Raw genomic sequence first — 22,017 nt, forward strand, 5'->3', positions numbered from 1 at the left:
GTGGGTACAAATCAAGCTTTGATACATGAAATGTCTTCCTTTTCTTCTTTTTCACGCAAGATGTTTCAGCTAAAATTGCCGATTTTGCCCTATTTTTCGCAATTCCGGCGAATTGCTTCTTAATTTGGGTGCTATATCAAGCTAGTCAATGTGATGGTAGTAGTCTTGGCTTCCCAAAATTTGAAAAGCCCACTTGCCAGGACAGTAAAGTTGTGGAACTGGCCATTTGCCTTATATTTAGCATTTTGCCCCAGTGGCTCAATGGCACAACCATGTAGCGCGAAAGGGTTAAGTAGATTCACTGACGAATGTAACAAGAAAACAGTTGTGAACAAATCCTCTCATTCCCTTTCGTTGTCGCGGTGCCTTGTGATCATCGTATAACATTTTACACAAAACATGTCGACATATAGGAAATGCTTACAGTACAATTACACCTCCTTGTAGCTACCATAATTACTATATTAAAACTGCTGTCCCTGAAACGCTTTTTTACAACTTTATGGAAGAAAAAAAGAAAAAGATCAAGGAACGACAAGTTACGTTACAATGTCCACTAACACCACCCGTTACTAAACAATCAGCTCATGCGATAAAATTGCCCAACACTGTCCGATCGTAATGACGTTCTACAACTAACTGGCTAACAGAAAAAAAGCCTTCCAACTTGGAAAGTTCTAAGTTATAGAAATAACATAGGGAGGGGAAGGTGAGCGCAACCAAGACAAGCCCGGGCTGAAAGTCTCAGCTGTGAAGAACGTTGGCGGATGTTCATGCATGTCGATGACGATACTGGCAAGACAATTGGACAATACGGTCAAACCACGATTGACGCGAAACGAACGTCGTGTGAAACTGCTGCTTGTTATAGCTGTGAATTGTCCATCTAAACTGTCATAGTTGAAGACAGTGCTGCTTTACTGAGGCGTTCGGTTTTCTTGATTCTTGTTCGTATATTTTACCCTTTTATTGATCTTATTAGGCCATCATTTTTTATATCTATGTTTCGCGTCAGTTCAACTTCCAGAATCATATGCGAGAGGTGGAAAGAAATAAAAAGTTGCAAAATAATAAAAAAGGATCATCAGAGGTGAATAGCACTGTACATACTACATAGCCTATTGACTATTGTCAATAGCTCGTGCATGGTGTACATTCGAAAGAAAAATCGTACATCAAAGCACAAAATCTGGGTTATCAGCAAGAGTAAATATTCACTTTGGACAGAGGAGGCAACCGTTGGTGCCCATGCTTCGCTGGATTATTGTACTCAGCCTTCAGCAGCGGTGCAAAGAGCTCCGAAACGACGCATCCTCTCAGCTTGAGGCGATCGTTGCGGTCTGGTGTAAGCTCGCAGATGCAGAACAAACGATCTATCAACGCTGGCCTCGAGGCTGAATCCCAGCTTTGCCGTATGCAACCAGTTCACACTGATGACTCGCATGATCGTACACTCACTGTGCATGTTCGATTTTTTTATATTTTTCCGAAAAAAATCAAAACGTATGCGTGCGGACGACGAGAAACATATATATAAAAAATGATGGCCTTAACTGGTTTGAGGGAAAGAGACAAACGGGAAAAGTCTGAAGAAAATATTGACTGTCACACTTTACGTACAAACTAGCACGCGGGGAGCCCCAAGTCATAACATATGAACTGGTTTGAGGGAAAGAGACAAACGGGAAAAGTTTGATCTTGGCATGTTTTGAGCCACGCAAGTTGTGTGGAATGCTGCTTTTGCGTTCTCCTGCGGTGGTAATGTATCTGCATTCTGGCAGTAAAAAAGGTGCTCAGTCTGGGAGCAAGTGAAAATCCCTTCTCAGTGCCGCGATGAAAGCTGAGAAAGGTACGTAATGGTAACGTTAGTACATCGGTAGTGCGAATGTCCCTCACAGTTTTTAACAATCCCCTTTTTGACGGGGTTTGCGGCAATCTGAATGCGAAAACGCCAACTTTGAGGAAATCTAAGAGTCCCCTTAGTGTGATCTAATGGTCTAGGTCATCCACAAGAGAACATTTCATATACAAAATCTGATCAGCACCATTTCAAAATAGGATCCCAGATGAAGAGTTGAGATGCAAAACTCGATTTACGTAAAATTTGAGAAAATGTGATTTTCTGCCCAGTGTCATCAAAGGATCGTGAGGCACCACCAGGCATAATTTCACATTCAAAATCCGACTAGAACCATTTCAAAATGGGACCCCAGATATGTATTCAGATACTAACCGCACATGAACAATCCCCTTCCGGGGAAAAGTGATGAAATGGATTTATCGGTTTTGTCATTCCAGCTCTTCGATTGCACCTACAGATTTATTTTTTAATTGTAATTGACTAGACTCGGATGGACTTATAGTGTTGGAGAAACTATGGATAACCTGTGACATCATGCTACTGTTAAGTTCGCTAATAACGACTACGGATATAACAACAATTCGCGAATAACGACAGAATTTCTATACCCAGAGCAAAGTCCATTCTAGCGGTATACATACAGTGAGGCTTCAGGTATAATGACACTTGGCGAATAAGAACACTTTTCTGATGCCCGCCGAGTGTCGTCATACACAAGGTTGACTGTGCTTTCTTTTAAAATTTAATGTAATGGACTGTGGATTATGTTTGTCTAAGAACATTACCTCGCAGGCTGATGGTGTACGTTGTTGACAAAGGTGCAACTGCTTTATCACATCGGTCCAGTACACCTTTCGGGGGCTGTGGCTTTTGACCTTCTACAAACCTACATTTGTAACTGGTCGGGTAGGTAGTAGTGCAGGTCAGGTTGAACATAGCGCCAGCTGGGTGGGCACTGCTAAACATGATACCCGAATCTGTCCCGGTGAAACTGAAAGTGGAATTGACATACTCCAACAGTCCCGTTGGAAATGCTCCATTCGTTGTGTTTATTCTCTTTGTTGTTAGACCTATAGTGGATGTCCAAGTGACACTCATGCCTGGCGAACCCAAAGTATTACAAGGAATTTCATATTGCTTGTCAGTGTAACTGAAAACCATTGTGGGAGAGATGACAGTGGTTCGGTTTTGCTCCGCTGCGCGTTAGGAAAACAAAAAATGTCAGTGAAAACAAACAACATAATAAGATGGTGAAAAATGCTCTTAAACCCTTTTAAAAACGTAGTAAGCCCCTCTATCTCGAAGAGCTTTGCTCACTTATTAGTCGCGACAAAAATGCTACAAATGGTGAGCTGAGGCCAAGAAAATTGCCCAGATCAGCAAAAAATGAGCGGCCATTCCTGTTCTGGTGGATGATTCTGGAGATGCGGCTTGTGATCCCTCTAAAGCAGAAGCACTGGCCCGTTCCTTCAAAATTCAGTTCGCCCCAAATCCATCATTCGACCGCCAGCACAGTTTCCACTAGATTTCCACTTTCAATTGCCAAACATAACCAAGCATGAAGTCTTCCACAAGTTTCAGACTCTGCCCAAGCACAAGTCAGTGAGAAGGGATGTCACCCACTTAATACTGAGAGAATTGGCACCCGTGATCACGCAGTCCCTGTGCAACCTCTTCAACACCAGTCTCCGACTCGGGCAGCTACCTAATGACTGGAAGTTGGCTACAGTAACACCTACCGTATTTTACCGGTTATAAGTCGACCCTGGTTATAGGTCGACCCCCCGTATCCGGAGGTCTTAATTATGTTTTTAAAGTGTTTGCCCAACGAAGCACTGCTAACCGCTCCCTGCTACTAACACATGAACAAATCACATAAAGACTCCTCATTGGATTCTGAAACATCCCAATCCTTGAAAAAGGCAAATAAACTTGGCAAAAATGCATACGCATGGTGCACTCGTGTACTCATTGCAGGTCATTTTTGGAAGATACCGATAATTCCCGGTTATAAGTCGAATCCCGGTTGTAAGTTGACCCCCACCTTTTCTCCTGCTATTCTCAGTCATAAATGGTCGACTTATAACCGGAAAAATACGGTGTCTACAAAGAGAACGGCAGACCTGCATAGCCAGCTAGCTACATGACCATCTCCCTACTGCCGGCTGTTGCTAAGATCCTGGATGCCATCATCGTCGAACACCTTTTAAAATACCAGGTTCCTGAATGGGCAGGAATTAATTACCGACCACCAGCATAGCTTTGTCTGTTGCAAGCCGACATTAAATTTTGATCAGCTAACTGTCCGGTCTTCAAGCGTGGCTAAAGCACTCGACGACCGCACTGGCTACCACGCTCTATTCTTTGATTTCGCAAAAGCGTACCGTGCACCGTGCTTCTCTGTCAGATCGCCACTATAGCATGCCCTGAAGCCGATTCTTGGTTCTTCAAGTACCTCGAGGACCGGTCCTTCTGTAACAAAGTTCTCTCTGCCAAGTCGCCGACCTACCCACTTTCCCCCAGGATCTCACCTTGGCCTCCTTCTATCCTTTCTCTATATTAATGTCCTTCCTCACACCATACCGTCTGATGTCACTACTGATGTGCTCCTATTTGCCGATGACACTACTCTTGGGAGAGCGGCCGGAGGACTTAACCAACATCCAATAGTCCACCCCCTCCAGGCCGCCACTGATGCTGTTCTGCAGTGGGCTCATTCAGTAGGAGGGTGCTTCAACCCCTTGAAGTCTTGCACCGTGTAGTTCTCTCTTAGAAGTCGTGCAGAACATGCTCACCCTACTCATCCGATCCCGCACCTGTGTATGCAGGGAGATGACGTGTCTGATGTAACGACCTACCAACATTTTGGAGTCATCTTCGACCGTCTAACATCGACTTCACCAGCCACATCGCCACCATCACGACAAAGTTCCGCCAGCGAGTGGTCATTCTGATCCAAATGACCAGGCGTAACACTCCAGCAGTAGCCAGTCGCTTGTACACTGGATGTATTCGCCCTGTGATTGAATATGCCTCGTCCCTCTGGCAATTTCAACTCTCCAGTGCTCAGGCTACTACCCTTGAATGGCTACAGGCAAGAATGGCACGTGTGATCCTGCGGCAGTATGGCATGTATCCTCCTCAAACGGAGCCGAAACCCTGACGTTTTGCGCACCTTCAGTGGCCCAGCCTCGCATGACGAAGGGCAAATTCAGTGCCGTCTTCAGCTCCACCGCCTTATCCACAGCCAGATGACGACCCTGCTGGATTCATTCCACGTGTTTTTTTCTGCATGTCCGTTCTTGCATGCCTGCGTGTGCTTGTGTTTGCATACGTGTTTTTCATGCATTGGCATTATTTGTTCGGTCGTCTGTTTGCGTTTGCTTGCATTATTTTGTGTGCTTTCGTACACTTGCATTCATTGTGTGTGCGTACCTGTGCTTGCGTTTGAATATGTGTTCTTGTTGTTTTTATCTGTTTTCATGAATTCCTCACAGGCCTTAGCCTAAATCGAGGTGGTGTCCATCAACATCTTATGACCAAGAAGAAGCTGAGGAGTAAAAATCCAAAGATGGAAATTTAACACTTCTGCTCTATGACATTGCTACTCTACGTGGAATGAATGCAGGCTCATAATGTGTGGTAGTGAAGTTGGTGGGGACAAAAGAGATAAAACATTTTGGGCTAGAAACAGTATGAATGGCAGCCCAGCCAGGAAGGCGTTCCATGTGGCAGTGGTGACAAAGAAAAAAGGTGGCACCGGTGTGTGTGCGCTGGCTCTAGCAGGCGGTAGCTGTTGTCGGGGGCGCCTGATTCTGTGTGATACTGTGCAATCTAGGTCCTCCAGGGTCGTCATCTGGCTGTGGATAAGGCGGTGGAGCTGAATAAGGGTCCAAGAACAGAGAAATAGACTTTCAGCCAGGTTTTACCAAATTAGGACAGGTTTGCCATGGCAAAAGTATGCAGAAGCAGATCCAACCCAGATTATTATTATAAAGGTTTTAAGGGGGCAGCCTACCCATAAATTTCATATGGCATTCAATTGACCGTAACTTTGGTGTTTCTCAATGGATTTGAGTGAAATTTTGACCACACACTCCTGCCACTATGCTGGCCCTCAGAACATGATTTACAAGTTCTTGCGCCTCACTAGCAGGCTTTCCAGGCCGGAAAAACTCAAATTTCCGGCATAGTGCCACGATGTGAGAGCCACCCAGGAGCCAAACAAATGCATTTACAATTTTTTCACGTTTTCGTGCTCATTCTGTTCGTGCGCGGGACTCAAACCTAGAACAAGTCCAGAAGCAGCTATGGGTGATGGGGTAGGGCCCCCCAAAACGAGGCCCTGGAATCTGTCACAACGGAACGAGTGGGCGTTCTCTCACACACTCCCACAGACCCAAGTCAATTTTTGAATTTTTTTAGGTTTAGCACGTGCTACTAGGTCGTACCTTTGATACAACATCCAGTGCTGGGACCTCCACAGCAAGCCATTTCCACAGCGCTGCACACCAAATCCAGGATACCCTCAGGAACCGGCAAAGACTACCACTCACGTTTCACTACTCCCTAGTACTGAATCCTACCTGACTTCTTGACACGACTCAAACTTGCCAAAGTCACTAAATCAACGTCAACTACAATAATCAAGCCACATATCTGCAACGTCACGAGGGTGCTGGCAAAAGTCCTGCTGCACGGCGGCGGGCTTCGCCCGCCGCCGTGCAGCCCAATACGTGGCTCAAAAACCTGATTTTTTGGACTTGGAGCAAAATTCTGCACACTTTCACGTGTTTCCATGATACGACAAGTTGCACACGGTCTGCTCACATTCAAATACAGTGCTGCCAACAAATGACAGCGTGCAACAAAAAAATCTTTCCTTGCAAGGGCACATTTTCGGCCATAACTCTTGAACGGCCGGTCAGATCGGGACACAATTTTCAGAGAATTTGCAGCTATTCATGCTCTTTCAACTGACGTAGCACTCAATATGAATTTACAAATTCGATTTTTCAGCGAATTTTTGGGTAGTCTGCCACCTTAAGTGGGGTTTTGATCCTCAATTCGGCCAAAATCAGACTTTCAAAAGCCAGATATTCCTATTCCTATTTCAATCTTATTTACTCGGATTGGAAGCCAAGGATAAATTTATAGAACGGAAAAGGATCAAGGAGCTACAAATTACGCTATAATGTTCACTTACACCATGGCTGTTGGAGTGCGCATCCAAGTGCTAGAGCTGATAGCCAGTTAGGGCGCGTTAAGACTACCGATAAAAAGTGATGAATTGAGAAAGCTTCCAATGTGATTTGATCACATGACGTTACTGGCACGCTACCAGCGGAAAAGGTTTACTGCCGCTACTGCTGCCGCAGCAAAACTTTTCCAGCGGAGAAAAAGGGAAAATCCCTTCTCAGTGCCGTGGTGAGAGCTTCAAAACTTACGTAACGGTAACGTTAGTTTACTGGCAGTGCAAATGTCCTTCAACGGTTATCGCCATTCATGGTTTGACGGGATTCACGGTAGTCTGACCGCGCCCGTAGTTGTAGAACGTCAGTACAGTCGGTCAGTGTTGTGCAATGCTATAATAATAATATCTTTATTAGGATGACCCAGAGGCTTGTCGCCAATCAAGGGGTTCACCGCTTTGAAGGGTGTACTTGTACATATGTGAGCTAAAGTGAAAGTAGTGGAAAGTAAAAGTTGTGCAGCTTGAATGCGTTGGGAAGCACACAGGGGGGGGGGGGGGGGGTGGGGTATGTACATGGTATGGGCATGCCGGAGAGCGAAGCACTATGTTTGCAAGTGAGTTTGCGAAGCCCATTCTTGAAAACAATAATGGATGGTTCTGCAGTTAGTCTTGGTGGGAGGCAGTTCCATAAGAGGGAGGTTTGGAAGAGAAACAACGATTTTGATGTGGTCTTTGCTTTAGGGAGAATAATTTTGCTTGAGATCGCGTGAGCTGATTGTTTAGTAGCTGCTGGTGGTGTTAGTGCACATTAGAGTGTAATTTGTAGTTCCTTGATCCTTTTCTTTTCTATAAATCACTTCTATTTTTTTAGGAATACTCCTTTTCCTATTCCTATTTCCGATGAATGGACTGTAATGATTTTTTTCTCGAACACTACATTATTATAGTGATCCACATCACCAGGAATACACACTTACTGTGCTAGCAATCAGTGAAACATGCTTGAACTCTACTGTGATGAACTGTGATCTTGCTATACCAGCCTGCACTCTCTATCGCCGGGACCGAGCTGATCGCAGGAAGGGTGGTGGCGTTGCTATGTATGTGCAGGAAAAACTGAAATCCAGGCAACTTCGAGTGAACGACAGGCTAGAGACCATATTCTTGGGGTTACACACCCATACCCGAACGAATCCAGTTCTATCCATCGGCTGCGTTTACCGCGCTCCCGACAGCCATGTTGATTTCTGGGAGGAGCTCGATAATAGCATGCAGATGACCTCCGCAACATGTCCGGACATCCTCCTCCTCGGTGATTACAATGTCAACATGCTCTCTGTCCCACCTCACCCGAACGTCCGCTATGTACAAGGCCTCTGCGATGACCACAGCTTACAAAACGCCATACTAAAGCTCACCAGAGTTCCTAGCCAGTCATGCCTAGACCTTGCACTCACACCGACAACAATGACAACAGCTGCTCCGTCTCCCTCTCCCATGTCTCTTCGTAGTACATTTGTTCGCAGCGTCGATGGCATGTCCGACCACCATCTTACTGGCCTCTCTGTCCGTGTTAGCAGAGCCAACTTTGAACAGCCACACGAGCAATTCTCTCGAAGACGCCAACCTAGCCTGGCTCACCTTGACCATAGTGTAACGTCTGCAGCTCTCACACACATCCTTGACCCCTCAGATATATCCGGCGGTTATCCTCTAAATGCAGCGGCAAGACACTGGTAACAAAGTGTCATGACAGTATTAGATGATCTTGCATCATTCATTGCCCAGAAGCGCGCAGCTCACTCCAAACCCCGCCCCCAGCCCTGGGTCACCCCAGAGCTGAAGCAGATGTTTCATCGACGAAGCTCAGCCCATCGCGCCTTAATATAGCACCCCGTGGATGACCGCCTCCAACAGCAGTATCGTGCAATACATCGTCAAGGAACTTTACTAAACCGCAAACTGAAAAGTGTGCACTACAAAGATAAGTTCAGTGCCGCTACAGGAAATCCTAGACTCCAATGGGCAGTGCTGAATCAACTAACTGGAAGGAGAAAATCCCACCCCACACCGAAAGCTTCCCTCTCATCTTTGTCAGATACCCTAAGGCAATATCGTCCATGATGAACACCGCGCTGCTCTTACGACCCCAGACACTCTGGCGGACAACTGTTTAGACAACTGCCTTCTCGAGTTCCAACACGTTACAACAGTAGCAGTAACGAAGATTCTCGAACGATTGAATTTTCCTCGAAAGCATCTGGATCAGACGGCATACCAGCTTACATCTTGAAACACAATGCCGCCGAGCTGGCCACATCCTTAATTTCCATCTTCAACCAGTCATTGTCTAGCGGAAAGGTACCGTCAGCCTACAAACTAGCGTCTGTGTGTCCAGTGTTTAAGAAAGGCGACCCCTACGACAGTTCCAACTATCGCTCCGTCTCGCTACTGCCCATTATGTCCAAAGTCTTGGAATCGCTAGTGCTCCAGCAGCTTCACTACCATCTGGACATCACACCCGGAGCAATTCCAAATGGACAGTTTGCATACAGGCGGAACCACAGTACTGAGGACCTTTTAACACTTGCCATCAATAACTGGCAGAGAAGCATGGATACCGGATACTATACGGCCGTACTACCTTTGACCGTGTCCACCACCAAACGCTACTGGATGACCTTCACAATCTGAAGATCCGTGGAAGTGCTCTTGAGTGGTTCAAGTCGTATCTGTCTCACCGACAGCAACGCGTAGAAGGGAACGGAACAACAAGTGACTGTAGAACCTGCACCAGGGGCGTTCCCCAGGGTTCCGTCCTAGGCCCTACCCTCTTCAGCATCTAAACTCTACTTGTCCCCACTCTGCCATTGCGTTTCCAATGCCTTCTTTATGCAGACGACACCACCATGTATGCCTCTGGAAAGTGTCCACAAATTCTCATTTCTTACTTAGAAGGAGATTTTTCAGTGGTGAAGCAGCACCTCACAGATCGCGGCCTGCTCCTGAACTCCAGCAAGAACCAAGTACTACTGATCCACAGCAGATGCTCACATCCTCCACCTAACCTGAACATTGTCTGCGGTTCGACTGTTATTGCTCCGTCTGACGAAGTGAAGTATCTAGGACTGACTCTCGATTCAACTTTTTAAAAGTTTCAGTGCCCACGTTACCTCCCTCAGGGAAGACATCGGAAAGAAACTAGGTGCTTTTCTGCGTGGAAGGAGGAACCTTGCTGTCCAGGCCAGAAGGCAGTTCTACTTGTCAGTAGTCCGGAGCAAGCTCGAGTACGCCAGCACTGCCTACGTCCACTGCCTCGCTGACAATGTGAGAGATCAGGTGCTACGCATAAGTAAGAGAGCACTTAGATGCATATTTGAGCATGACACATTCACGCGGACATCATACTTGCTTGAGCGATACCACATAATTAGCTTAGACAAAAGATATCATACTAAGTCCATATTCTTCGTGTTCCATTGCATCCACAATATATGCAATTCACTCCTCTCTGACATGTTCTCCCGTCGCCGTGACTGCGCTCACACAGATAGAGTAACCCGTGGCCAAGTCAATGATTTCCTTTCCTTACCCATTGTGCAAGCTTAAGCTGAACACAGATCTATTTCATTCCTTGGTGCTGACCGATTTTATGCGCCTCCCGAATCCCTTCGCACAAATCATATCCCCAATTCATTTCGCCAGGAACTTACCATTTCATTCATCTTGGGCACCCTGCAAGAAGACCTTAGGGGCCATCCGTAAATATCGATAGTTTTTTCAATCCGTTAATTTTACAAAGTAACCAGGACCCACCACCCACCCCCCTACTTTTTACGGAATAAAATATTGATGACACATGTACTGTACCTACATAAATGTAGGTGGAGTCCATGGAGTACATACATACGCAGGCATGTAGTCACCGTGTGATTCATAACTAGAGTACAGCAATATATTTTGGCAGACTTATGCCAGGAATGTTGTCCAATGTCGTCCTTCGGGGTGTCGGCGGAGGTGGAAGTCTGTGCGAAAATGCTACTTCCTAGCTTCTGCCCGTCCTTCGCTCTGAGTGAATTGGCCTTTTGGATGATTTCCGACCTTGCCTGCGGGTCTGCGGAAAACGTCTCCATCCACTGCTTCTGTGCTTTGGTGAAAAACGCAGATCGATTATTGGACGATTCAACAGTCTACAAGGCCTCGATGACGGCGTAGTAGCCATCGTCGTCTTCACCAGGGCTGTCAAGCTCTTTGAAAAACTTATCTTTTTTGGCAGCTGTACCAAACAAAGTAGTCTGCCGTGCCATTTTCGTTAGGCCACGCTCCACATGGGAACTGTTCCAACCATTGGCGATGTAGCAATTCTTCGATGTGGAGTTCAAATAAGAGCTGAACTTGACCCGGATTAATCAGGTATTGTGATACTTCGAATAACTGTGCAATAATTATACTTGTGAATAATATCTGACAAACTTCCCTCCTTCTTTTGCTTCAAGAGTTTCGATCTCCACTACATTTTTTGGAGACAACAATCTACGTGTACGTGTGGTTCGACGCACGCAGACCCACGCGCACCCCCAGGTCCGCGTGTCATCGATATTTTATATCCTTTGAATTTCGGCTGCACCCACCACCCAGGTACGAAAATTTCACGGATTGTAAAAACTTTACGGACGGCCCCTTAGGGTCTGTTTGGAATGCTTAAGTAAAATAATAAAATACAATACAACAATACAAAAACACTGTGACACATCATTTTCAGCAAAACAACCACATCCTACAACGACAACAACAGGTAGCAGCAACTGTGAATCTGATTGACGATGTTAATCATTTTCTAAAAGCTGTCAATATACCTCAGCTGTATGTTTGTTCCCCCATTGGTCTGTATCCCTAGTGGGTTTTTGGAGTGCTTCAGCAAAACGTTCACTGCCGAGCTCAACTGATAGTGTGTGTGTGTATGTGTGTGTGTGTGTGTGTGTGTGTGTGTGGGTGTGTGTGGGTGTGCGTGTGTGTGTGTGTGTGCGGCAGTTGGATCGATGTCTCGCTTCACAAGATCGTGTTGTAGGCGGTCTCCTGGTGCACTGCGGTGGACAGACTTGGGTTCCTTGATGAGGTAAGGCTCATTATAGTCCTGTATAAGAGCCTTCCAAGAAGCCCCAAATCATCAAGACTGGTCAAGTAGAAGCAATGTTATGATGGAAAATCCAAGAATGCATACTCAATGTACAGGAATATTCATCTGGCGGTCCGGTGGAGACCCGGATGGTTAATTGAATCTCTATTAGGTTGGATTGGATTGGATTGGTTTATTTAACGGCAAATAACAAACAGGCAGTGTTGCCTTATTACATGAGATCGACTTAAGGTACAGGCCCAAAAATGTAAGGAAAAGATTAAAAGAAAAATAGAAAAATAGAGTAGGATTTAAGACAGCAGAGGAAAGATTCCATTATTTTGATCAGTGAGCAACGTAAGTCAGTGAAATTTTCAGGTGGGGTAAGAGAGCGGTCCGGAATTGACCTGGTTTCTTCAGTGATCGTATAGATGCAGGCAACTTATTCCAGAGAGCGGGACACTGATATGAAGGGCTGCGTGTGGCAGCGGCAGATATGATCCTGGGGAAAAGAAGCAGGGGAACATCTGTGCTCCTCGTTCGACGGGTGTGTGACAGAGGGGTAACACTTGGCGCTTGTCACTTGCTGGAGGAGTGTAGCTGCACAATGAATGTCTTGTCGTCATGACGATTGGCAGGAATAAACAATATTTGTGTTTTTCGACTATTCAGGATTAGGTTGCGCTCACCAAGCCAGTTGCTGAGATGGGTGATGGCTGAAGACAGGTTGTGTGACAGCACTACCTTGTCCTTCCTGCTATCGTGTAGCATGATATTGTCCGCGAATTGGGTTACCTGGACGGCAAACTGATCCACTTCACTGGCGATATCCCAGACATATATGACAAACAATAGTGGTCCCAGTACAGACCCCTGGGGAACCCCACTTAAGCATGTTGTGTGACAGCACTACCTTGTCCTTCCTGCTATCGTGTAGCATGATGTTGTCCGCGAATTGGGTTACCTGGACGGCAAACTGATCCACTTCACTGGCGACATCCCTGACATATATGACAAACAATAGTGGTCCAAGTACAGACCCTTGGGGAACCCCACTTGAGCATGTGAAAGATAAGCTGCTATCGCCGCTGATGACGACTTGTTGACGATTTGAGAGGTAGTCGCCTAACCAGTTCAGGGCTGTGCCGGAGATTCCAAGCTGGAATAGGTCTTCGACAAGTGTCTGATGCTGGACCTTGTCAAAGGCCTTTGACATGTCCAGGAAAGCAGCGCCAGTTGACAGCCCGTCATCTCGGGCTCTTAGGAATTTGTCTGTTACCATTGTGAGAGCATCCTCTGTAGAGTGCTGGCGTCTGAAGCCAAATTGACAGAAAGGGTAAAGATTATGTTCAGCCAGGTATTGACTGAGTTGCTCATGGACGATACGCTCAAGCAGCTTGGAGATTATAGAGAGCAAAGAGACAGGTCTATAGTTGGTGGGTTGACTGGGGTCACCACCTTTGTAGACGGGAGTGATGTTGGCGATTTTCATGCTCGGTGGCAGCTGGCCTTCGGACAATGATTTGTTGAAGATGAGCATCAGTGAGGGTGCAAGAAGGTCAGCGCATGATTTAAGAATCGTTCCGGGCAAGCCATCACTGCCAGTAGCTTTTGTCGTGGCTATTGACGATAGGAGCTTACGCACACGGGCAATGGTAACAGGTTTAAAGATTGAAAGGCTGTTCGGAGACATGGGGCCATGAGGTAGAGTCAAGGCTGGGGGACGTTGAAGGTCATTGACAATGCCTGCAAACACATTACCAATGTCATCCGGGGAGCATTTGGGAAGAGCGTGGACTGGCTGCCGTCCGCTCAGCTGATTCAATACACGCCAAGTCTGCCTTTGGTTCCCCGTAGCGTTCACAAAATTTAATGCCTCATTGCAATGCTGTTCCTTCAGTGCTCGGCTAGTGCGGGTAACCTCCCGTCTGGTCTGCTGGAAGCTGCGGTAGTCCACATCAAGTCTGGTTCTCAGCCACTTCCGATGCAGTTTGTTGCGCCTGCGTACAAGCGCTGCGAGCTCCGGGGTATACCATGGTGCGACATTGTGGGCACGGTGCTTCCGAGGCCGGAGTGGTGCATGTTGATCTACGAGTGACATGAGACATGAGACACTCGTGCCACTGGGTCCACATTTCGGCACAGGTTCCCTTCATGGAGCACAGGTCCGAATCCTTACTCATCTCTTACTCATCTCTTCACATTTCAGCAAGCGATCCGCACGTGGCGGGGTCAACTCCGAGCTGGGTCCGGGTGTACCATGTGTACGGGAGTTGGACGGCTTGTTGTTTGAGCTGTCAACGTCGGATCCAACACTGCTGGTCAGGTCCATCTCGTCCATATTGGGATCAATGGGTCGTGAACTCTCCACGGGTACGGCGGACTGTGTACGACTTTCTGTGCCTGTACTAGGTTTTTTTTTTTTTTTGCGCTGCCTCTGGCTGGTTGTTTCTTGCTCTCTCTCTAGGTCTGCAATGGCGGAGGAGTTTGATTTACAAGACGCACACGTAACATTGCCGATGTCCAAATTTTGGCACAGGCGAGTGTCGGCCAGGTCCTCTCTCAGCTGGGAAAGTTCGGAGCTCAATCCACTAATCCTTCATTGATATCGTTTCTCCTGGTCCTGAAGTTGGCTTTGAAGACGAGCTAGAATTCTGAGCACTTATACAACATTGTGTTCGATGCCAGGCAAGAGCGAAGCTGTGTATGGACCTGTTCGGTGCTCACCAGCTGCTCAGTGTGATCTGGGCTAGCCATACCACCCAGGCTGTTGGGGCTAGTCCCCAAAAGCTACCTGAAAACTACGGGAAAACGGGAGCCTCAAAACACGCAACCTACAGTGCAGAATCCAGGTTCACTATGCCATTAACAGAAACCTAACATAATTACGTAGAGTGTCAAAGTTTGGCATCATTCAACAGGAAGAAAGAAAGTATTCCGTACTTACCCACAATGTTGAGTTGATATGTATCTGTAGAGTTTCTATTCATTACCCTCCAATGGTACCGTCCAGAATATGATGTGGTCAGATGAGGATAATCGCCATTAAAGGGATCAACAGAAAAGCCAGACTGGATGATACGGTTATACAAAGCAAAACTGCCCGTAGTCTTCTCCAGTCGAAGGAATGTCACATAAAAGCTGTATCCCGAGGTAGTAGGTAAGAACTTATTAACATCGCGTGTCAGTTGTCCATCTCCGAATGTCACAGTAAATGGTGCTGTTTGCCCTGTATTTTTCGCTTTCAGATAAACTGTCTGACCTGCATTGGGAAAGGGGGGGGGTGGCAGAGCGCATACACAGAAGCACAGTGTCACACACAGGGCCACAATGGCAGCTATCCACTGCAAGTACACAACATTGGGCAATGACATGACAATACGGACCGTTCGCATCTCCTGCGAACCGAATGCAAAACGAGAGTTTGATTCGGCTCGTCCTCGTTTCGTTGAAAACAGATTCAGGCTTCGCAAGCCGCAATGTACGTTTCTGTACAGTAGGGGTAGGTTGCACTTTTTTAAACTTCCGTAAATCTTTCTTGGTAGAGCCCAGCCGGCTTCAGGCCGGACTGGAGGTAGTTTCCGTAGGGAAGCAGTAAGTTCTTCTAGTAGTACTCGTAGAAATTGGTTACATCCGCCATGCCTGGGACCACCACGAGAACAAACACTCGCACGACTGCCCTGAGTGATGAAGAGCTGAGGCTGATGGCGTCGTTGCCGGGCATTTTATCTGTGGAAGAAATCCTGAAAACATTGGCCGCAATTATCTCGGAATTGGCTGATTGGGAGACCCGCCTAAACAAACGGGTTGACGAGCTGTCAAGGCAGCTCAAAGATGTGAACGAAGAGGTAGCATCTCTCCGAGAATCCGCCATTGCCCCACGAAAAGCTACCCCAAGGCCAGTTCAAACACAGCAGGGTACGGGTGCGGGTCAACCTTCGCGTAGGCGTGCCAAAGCAGGCAGTGCGGGTGCAAGTACTCGAAAGCATGACACCACAATGTCCCGTAGCGTCCCCAGCAACATTCCCCGTAGCGGTGACGAGTGTGAAGAGCATGGCAGCGTCCCCTGCAACATCTCCCTTAGCAGTGACGAGTGCCAAGGGGATGGCAGCGACCAAGATGCAACCTGCGTAGACGAAGACAGCTTCCATCCAGTCCAGAACTCAAAGCGTAGCAAGAAGCAATACTCCAGGTGGTCGCAGATGACAGCTGGAAAATGGTGTCGTCGGAGCCTCCCAGGCAAAGAAAGCTGTTCTGTACGTTGGCAACCTAGGCGACCAATGCACTGAGGAACGCCTCAGGGAGTTTGTGCAACACAGAGTAGCTACGGTGGGGACGTCTGCTGATGTGCACGATCGCAGTATGGACGAATCACCAAACGGCAAAATGTCAGGGAGACTGTCAGTTGACGCTGCAACAGTTTCTACAATTACCGCTGCAAACTTCACTGCATGCGGGCTATTGTTGGCATCTCGAGACACAAGCAATGGGATCATCGGGTCACTTCTCCAGCATTGGCGAAGACCCTCGAAATCGAGCCGGACATAGGCGATATCATCCGCGAGGGTCGGCTACGATGGCTCGGCTAAATTGGCCGCATGGACAATGACCGCTTTTCCAAGTGCACCCTGTTAGGGGAGCTCTTCGCAACTAGACCTCAGCACGGCCCACACAAGCGTTGGCGGGATGTGGTTGTGGACAACTTCAAACGCATCCATCCTTCTGTCGCGGGGAAGGTTGACACGGCCCAGGACCATTTGATGTGGAGGGAGATTATCCACTGTCGTCCTCAGCCTCGTGATTTCTCCGCTGAGCCAGAATATTGTTGTGCTAGGGGGAAGATGTGTCGCCGCCCCGGCGATCTCAAGCGCTATAAGCCTTTCTGCCAGTTTATGCCAATTTAGTCTCTTCGCTATCATTGCCTTCGACAATGGGCAAGCTCAAGATTCAAGGTTCAAGGTTCAAGGTGTGTGTGTGTGTGTGTGTGTGTGCGCGTGTGCGTGTGAGGTGTGTGTGTGTGTGTGTGTGCATGTGCGTTTGCATGTGTGTTTGCATGTGTATGTGTGTGTGTTTGTGTGTGTGTGTGTGTGTGTGTGTGTGTGTGTGTGTGTGTGTGTGTGTGTGTGTGTGCGTGTGTGTATGTGTGTGGAGGCTTCACTGACGTCACAGAGTCCCAGTTTGCTAATGATGCGGCTCTCTACACCACCTCTTTGAGCCACCTGGAGACGATGACGAACGAGTTTGTGTCCTGTGCTTCGGGTTGGGGTCTAACTGTGAGCGTCCAGAAGACCAAGGCCATGGCGGTGAACTGCTCTGACCCGCCACCTTCCATTGATCTTCAGGATGGAAGAAGCGTGGAGGTTGTGGACAGCTTTACCTATCTTGGCAGTGGCCTGAGTGCAGACGGTGCTCTGGACAAGGAGCTTACCTCCCGCCTTGCCAAGGCCTCTCGTGCTTTTGGCGCTCTCCAAAAGCGTCTTGTCTACAAGGCCATTGTCCTCCCTACCCTCTTCTATGCAGCAGAGACTTGCCCCATGAAGGCCGGGCAGATGAATCGCCTGAATCTGTTTCATCGCTCATGCGTCCGTTCCATCTTGGGAGTCTCAAGGAGCGATCAGCACTCCCGTCATCTTACTACTGCTGATCTAGCCCAGAGAGCGTGTCTTCCTGAAGACATTGGCACTCTCCTGCGTGAGTACCGTCTGCGTTGGCTGGGTCATGTTGCCCGTATGGACGTTGCCCGGATTCCTCAACAAGTGTTGTTTGGGGAGCTCCAGGCAACCAGACCACGGCATGGGCCAAAGAAGCGTTGGCGAGACACGATTGTCGGTGATCTGCTCTCGCTGGATATTCCGGAGTCCGAGTGGTAGTGTTGACTGACGCTTGCACAAGAGGACGTCTGCTCGCTCGTTTGAAATTTTTTGAAATTTGTTTAAAATGGTGCGGGCGCGTGTGGACTCGGGTCGACGGAGAGGAGAAGCGAAGGCCAGGAAGTTGAATATCGCGACATGGAATGTCAGGACGCTTGTTGAGGACGGCGGCGACCCTAAGGTTTCAAGGGCCCGTCCATCGACAGCGCAGGCGGATACGGTAGTGGACCGAAAATTTGAATTTTTGGTAGGGGAGCTGAATCGCTTCGAAATAGCAATAGCTGGCGTACAGGAGACGAAATGGTTCGGGGCGGACGTCTGGTCGTCGTCTGGCTTCACTATGTTACACTCGGGCCGTCAACTGCCTCCTGCTGGTCCTCCAGCGTTCCGCAACGAGGGCATTGGCATCGTCCTCAACCCAGATATGACTGATGCGTGGCGACGTGGTGGCAAGTCCTGGACGGCAATAGGCTCAAGAATAGTGGTGGGGCGACTCAAACTGGCGGACGCGGGTGATTGGGTGCCCTCGCAGCGGTGAAGGAGACAGTCGGACTTGTTCCTGTCTATCATCAAGTGTTACGCTCCCACTAGTAAGGCCAGTTTGCCAACGAAAAATAAATTTTACGCGGACATGCAGACTACACTGGACGGAGTACCACGTGATGACATTCAAATTTTTCTGGGAGATTTCAACGCGCGCGTGTGGGTGTTTAGCCTGCTTCTGGTGAAATGTGGTCAGATGTTCATGGCAGGCATGGCCTTGGACAGTGTAATGCAGCAGGAGAACGGCTGCTGATGTGATGTGCTACAAACCAGCTGTCCATTATGAACACGTGGTATCGAAAGCCTCACCATCGGCGTGGTACATGGACTCACCCCGCCACCAGGCTCCCACATCTTATCGACATGGTGCTCATGCGGCAGTCCCAGCATTGGCATTGTCAGGATGTTTCCGTTATGCGCGGTGCCAATTGTTTCACCGATCATTTCATGGTTCGCATCAAGCTTCGTATCAGTGCTGCTCAGCCGCGCCGAGCTTGCCCGCCTACATCTGGAAGACGAAAAGCCGTGGCTGCTGTGGAGGTGTTGACAAGGGATGCTATTCGTAATAAGTTTCGAGATAGTATGTCCACCGGCCTACAGCAACGGCCCCGGCAGTCAGGCCCCAATGGTCGACGTTGCGGGATTGTGTGTGTGAGGTTTCTGAGCAAGTCCTTGGGGAAAGGAAGAGGATCCAGCCAAACTGGTTCCTAAGGAATATTGATGTACTGCAGCCATTGATCGATGCCAAGAACCAAGCCAACAACGAGATGCTGCAGAAGGGCACGCGATCAGCGATGAGGAGCTTCCGCCAGAAGCAGCGAGCTGTGGCACAGGCTGTTCGGGAGACCAAGGAAAAGTGGATTGAGTCTGTATCGCAGGAGGCGGAGAGGTCTGAGATTGGCGGTGGATCTCAGTGGCGTTGCATCCGGAAGTTGCAGACCCTCCACGTAGGTCGACAGCCGAAGCGTGAAACATCAGTGCTGCATGAGGATGGTGTACTCCTGGCGGACTCCGATGGTATCCGGGATCAGTTTTTCAGGCACTTTGACGGAGTCTTGAATGTCGAGAGCCAGTACGATCCAGCTGTCTTGACAGCTATCCCGGATGAGCCACTGCAGACCGAACTGGATGATCCCCCGACGAAGGCAGAGATGATTGCGGCGATGCGCTCCATGAAGGTTGGAAAGTCCGGTGGGGAATCAGGTATCCTTCCCGAAATGATTATCTCGGGTGGTGAGGAGCTCCATGATCGTCTGGTTCAGCTCATGCATTTGGTGTGGGATGAGGCATCGGTTGTCGCTGAGTGGCGGGATGTCATCGTTGTTCCAATACCTAAGAAAGGCAACTTGAAAGTTTGTGATAACTGGAGGGGTATCAGCCTTTTGGATGTTGTTGGGAAGTTGTTTGCGCGGATTCTTCAGAACCGGCTGCAGACAATCTCGGAGAAGATGCTTCCCGAGTCACAGTCTCGTTTTCGCAAAGGCAGAGGGTGTGCAGACATGATCTTTGTTGCCAGGCAATTGATTGAGAAATCTTACGAACATGACTCGCCGTTGTATGCTCTCTTTGCCGATTTGCAAAAGGCATACGACTCGATCCCCCGTCCAGCGCTGTGGTGTTTGCTCCAGAAGTTTGGTGTTCCCCCAAGGATGCTCAGTATCATCAAGTCCTTGCATGAGTCGATGAAGGTGAAGGTCCGCATCGAGGGCGGTGTCACTGCTGCCATTAACGTCAACAACGGTCTGCGTCAGGGTTGTACTTTGGTACCCGTCTTGTTTAACTTGTATTTCTCTGCAGTCGTTGGGTATTGGCGCTCCATGTGCCCGGACCCTGGTGTTGAGCTGCACTACCGAGTTGGCCGAAAGTTGGTTGGAGACCGCACTGCCAAGTCCCGCCTGCAACGTGATGTCGTCACAGAGTCCCAGTTTGCGGACGATGCTGCAGTGTATGCCACCACTAAGCCGATTTTTGATCGGTGCACGGAATTGTTCATTTCGTGTGCGGCGCGGTGGGGCCTCACGGTCAGTCTATCGAAGACCAAATGCATGACTGTCAATTCGCCCATGAATGAGCCGGTGTCTCTTGGTGAGAGCACCATCAAGGCCGTGACAGTTTTACGTACCTTGGCAGCGTCATCCATCGGGACGGGCAGTCTTCGCATGATGTGCAGTCCCGTCTCGCCAAGGCTTCGCGCGTGTTCGGCAGTCTCCGTGTCCCAGTGTTTGAGAATCGGTCGTTATCTCTCCGCTGTCGGCGCCGCGTGTACTTCGCCCTTGTACTGACGACCCTCCTGTACAGAGCAAAGACGTGGACGCCGAAGGGACCCGACCTGCGGTCTCTCAACACCTTTCATCACCAGTGTGTTCGCATCATTGTTGGCGTATCCAGGCGGGACCAGTAGGACAACCGCGTCACCTCGGTTACCATGGCCCGAACCCTCGGCATTGACTGTGACGTCACGGACATCATCTGGGAATATCGACTGCGTTGGCTTGGCCATGTTGGCCGGATGAACGACGACCGCATGCCGAAGCGAGTTTTGTTTGGGGAGCTCCCTGCAACACGCCCTCGCCATGGTCCACGCAAGCGGTGGCGTGACGTTATCGTGGATGATCTCCGCTCCATCAGCCCCCCTGTGCCTTCTGACTGCTGGTTTGATGCTGCTCAGGATCGCTCTGCCTGGAGGCAGATTGCTCATCGTTGTCCTCCCGCCCGTGCTCCTCCTGATCCTGACTCTGGCTTCCGCTGCGCATGTGGAAAGGTCTGCCGTCGTCCCGGGGACCTCAAGCGCCACGCTCCGTACTGCAAAGCTAGCGGATAGTCCCTTCGCTATCATTGCCATCGGCAAGGGGCACGTTCAAGGTTCAAGGTGTGTGTGTGTGTGTGTGTGTGTGTGTGTGTGTGTGTGTGTGTGTGCATGCGCACGGACTGTTAGGTAGGTGTGCTTGTGTCCGTGCTGGTTATGATAGAGAGTGGGGAAGCAAAGAGTGCGCAATAGTTTGTGTTCGTGGATGAACAAGTCTATATGTAGGCATGAAATGGTGTGTTGGAGTGCTGTTGGTCTTGCGTTTGTTGGTGCTGCTGCTGCTGCTGCTGCTGCTGCTGCTGCGGCTGTTGTCTTTTCTTCTGGCAAGTGAATTCTGTATTTCCCCGAATATAAGTCGCACCTTTTTACACTGTACTTCAGGGACAAAGAAGCTGATGCGACTTACAATCGAAAGTGACATCCTACTTATGTTGAATACGAAAAAAGGACGACTGACGACACATTATCTAGACATTACAACGGGAACAGGTAGGTTGGTGGAACGACATTTATTAGAGACGGGCCAAGAGACCAAGACGAACGAAACGACTACATGGTGATTATTGACGAGTGAGAAAAAAGAGAGTGCGAACGGCAAGATAAAGGGCCTGGGTAGCTATGGCAAAT

At 48.7% G+C, this 22,017-nt stretch overlaps 1 protein-coding gene across 1 annotated transcript in view; it reads right to left on the reverse strand.

Moving 5' to 3' along the window:
• The window catches only part of LOC135824314 (sushi, von Willebrand factor type A, EGF and pentraxin domain-containing protein 1-like), a 72,595-nt gene that overhangs the window by 15,023 nt on the left and 35,555 nt on the right, over positions 1-22,017 (reverse strand). The window contains exons 5-6 of the mRNA XM_065337048.1: positions 15,119-15,433; positions 2,647-3,057 (exon numbers count right to left, since the gene is read on the reverse strand). Coding sequence (XP_065193120.1) covers positions 2,647-3,057; positions 15,119-15,433 — 726 coding nt within the window. The remainder of the gene's footprint in view (positions 1-2,646; positions 3,058-15,118; positions 15,434-22,017) is intronic.

The sequence above is a fragment of the Sycon ciliatum genome, chromosome 9 (genome assembly GCF_964019385.1).
Source record: "Sycon ciliatum chromosome 9, ocSycCili1.1, whole genome shotgun sequence".
Lineage (NCBI taxonomy): Eukaryota > Metazoa > Porifera > Calcarea > Leucosolenida > Sycettidae > Sycon > Sycon ciliatum.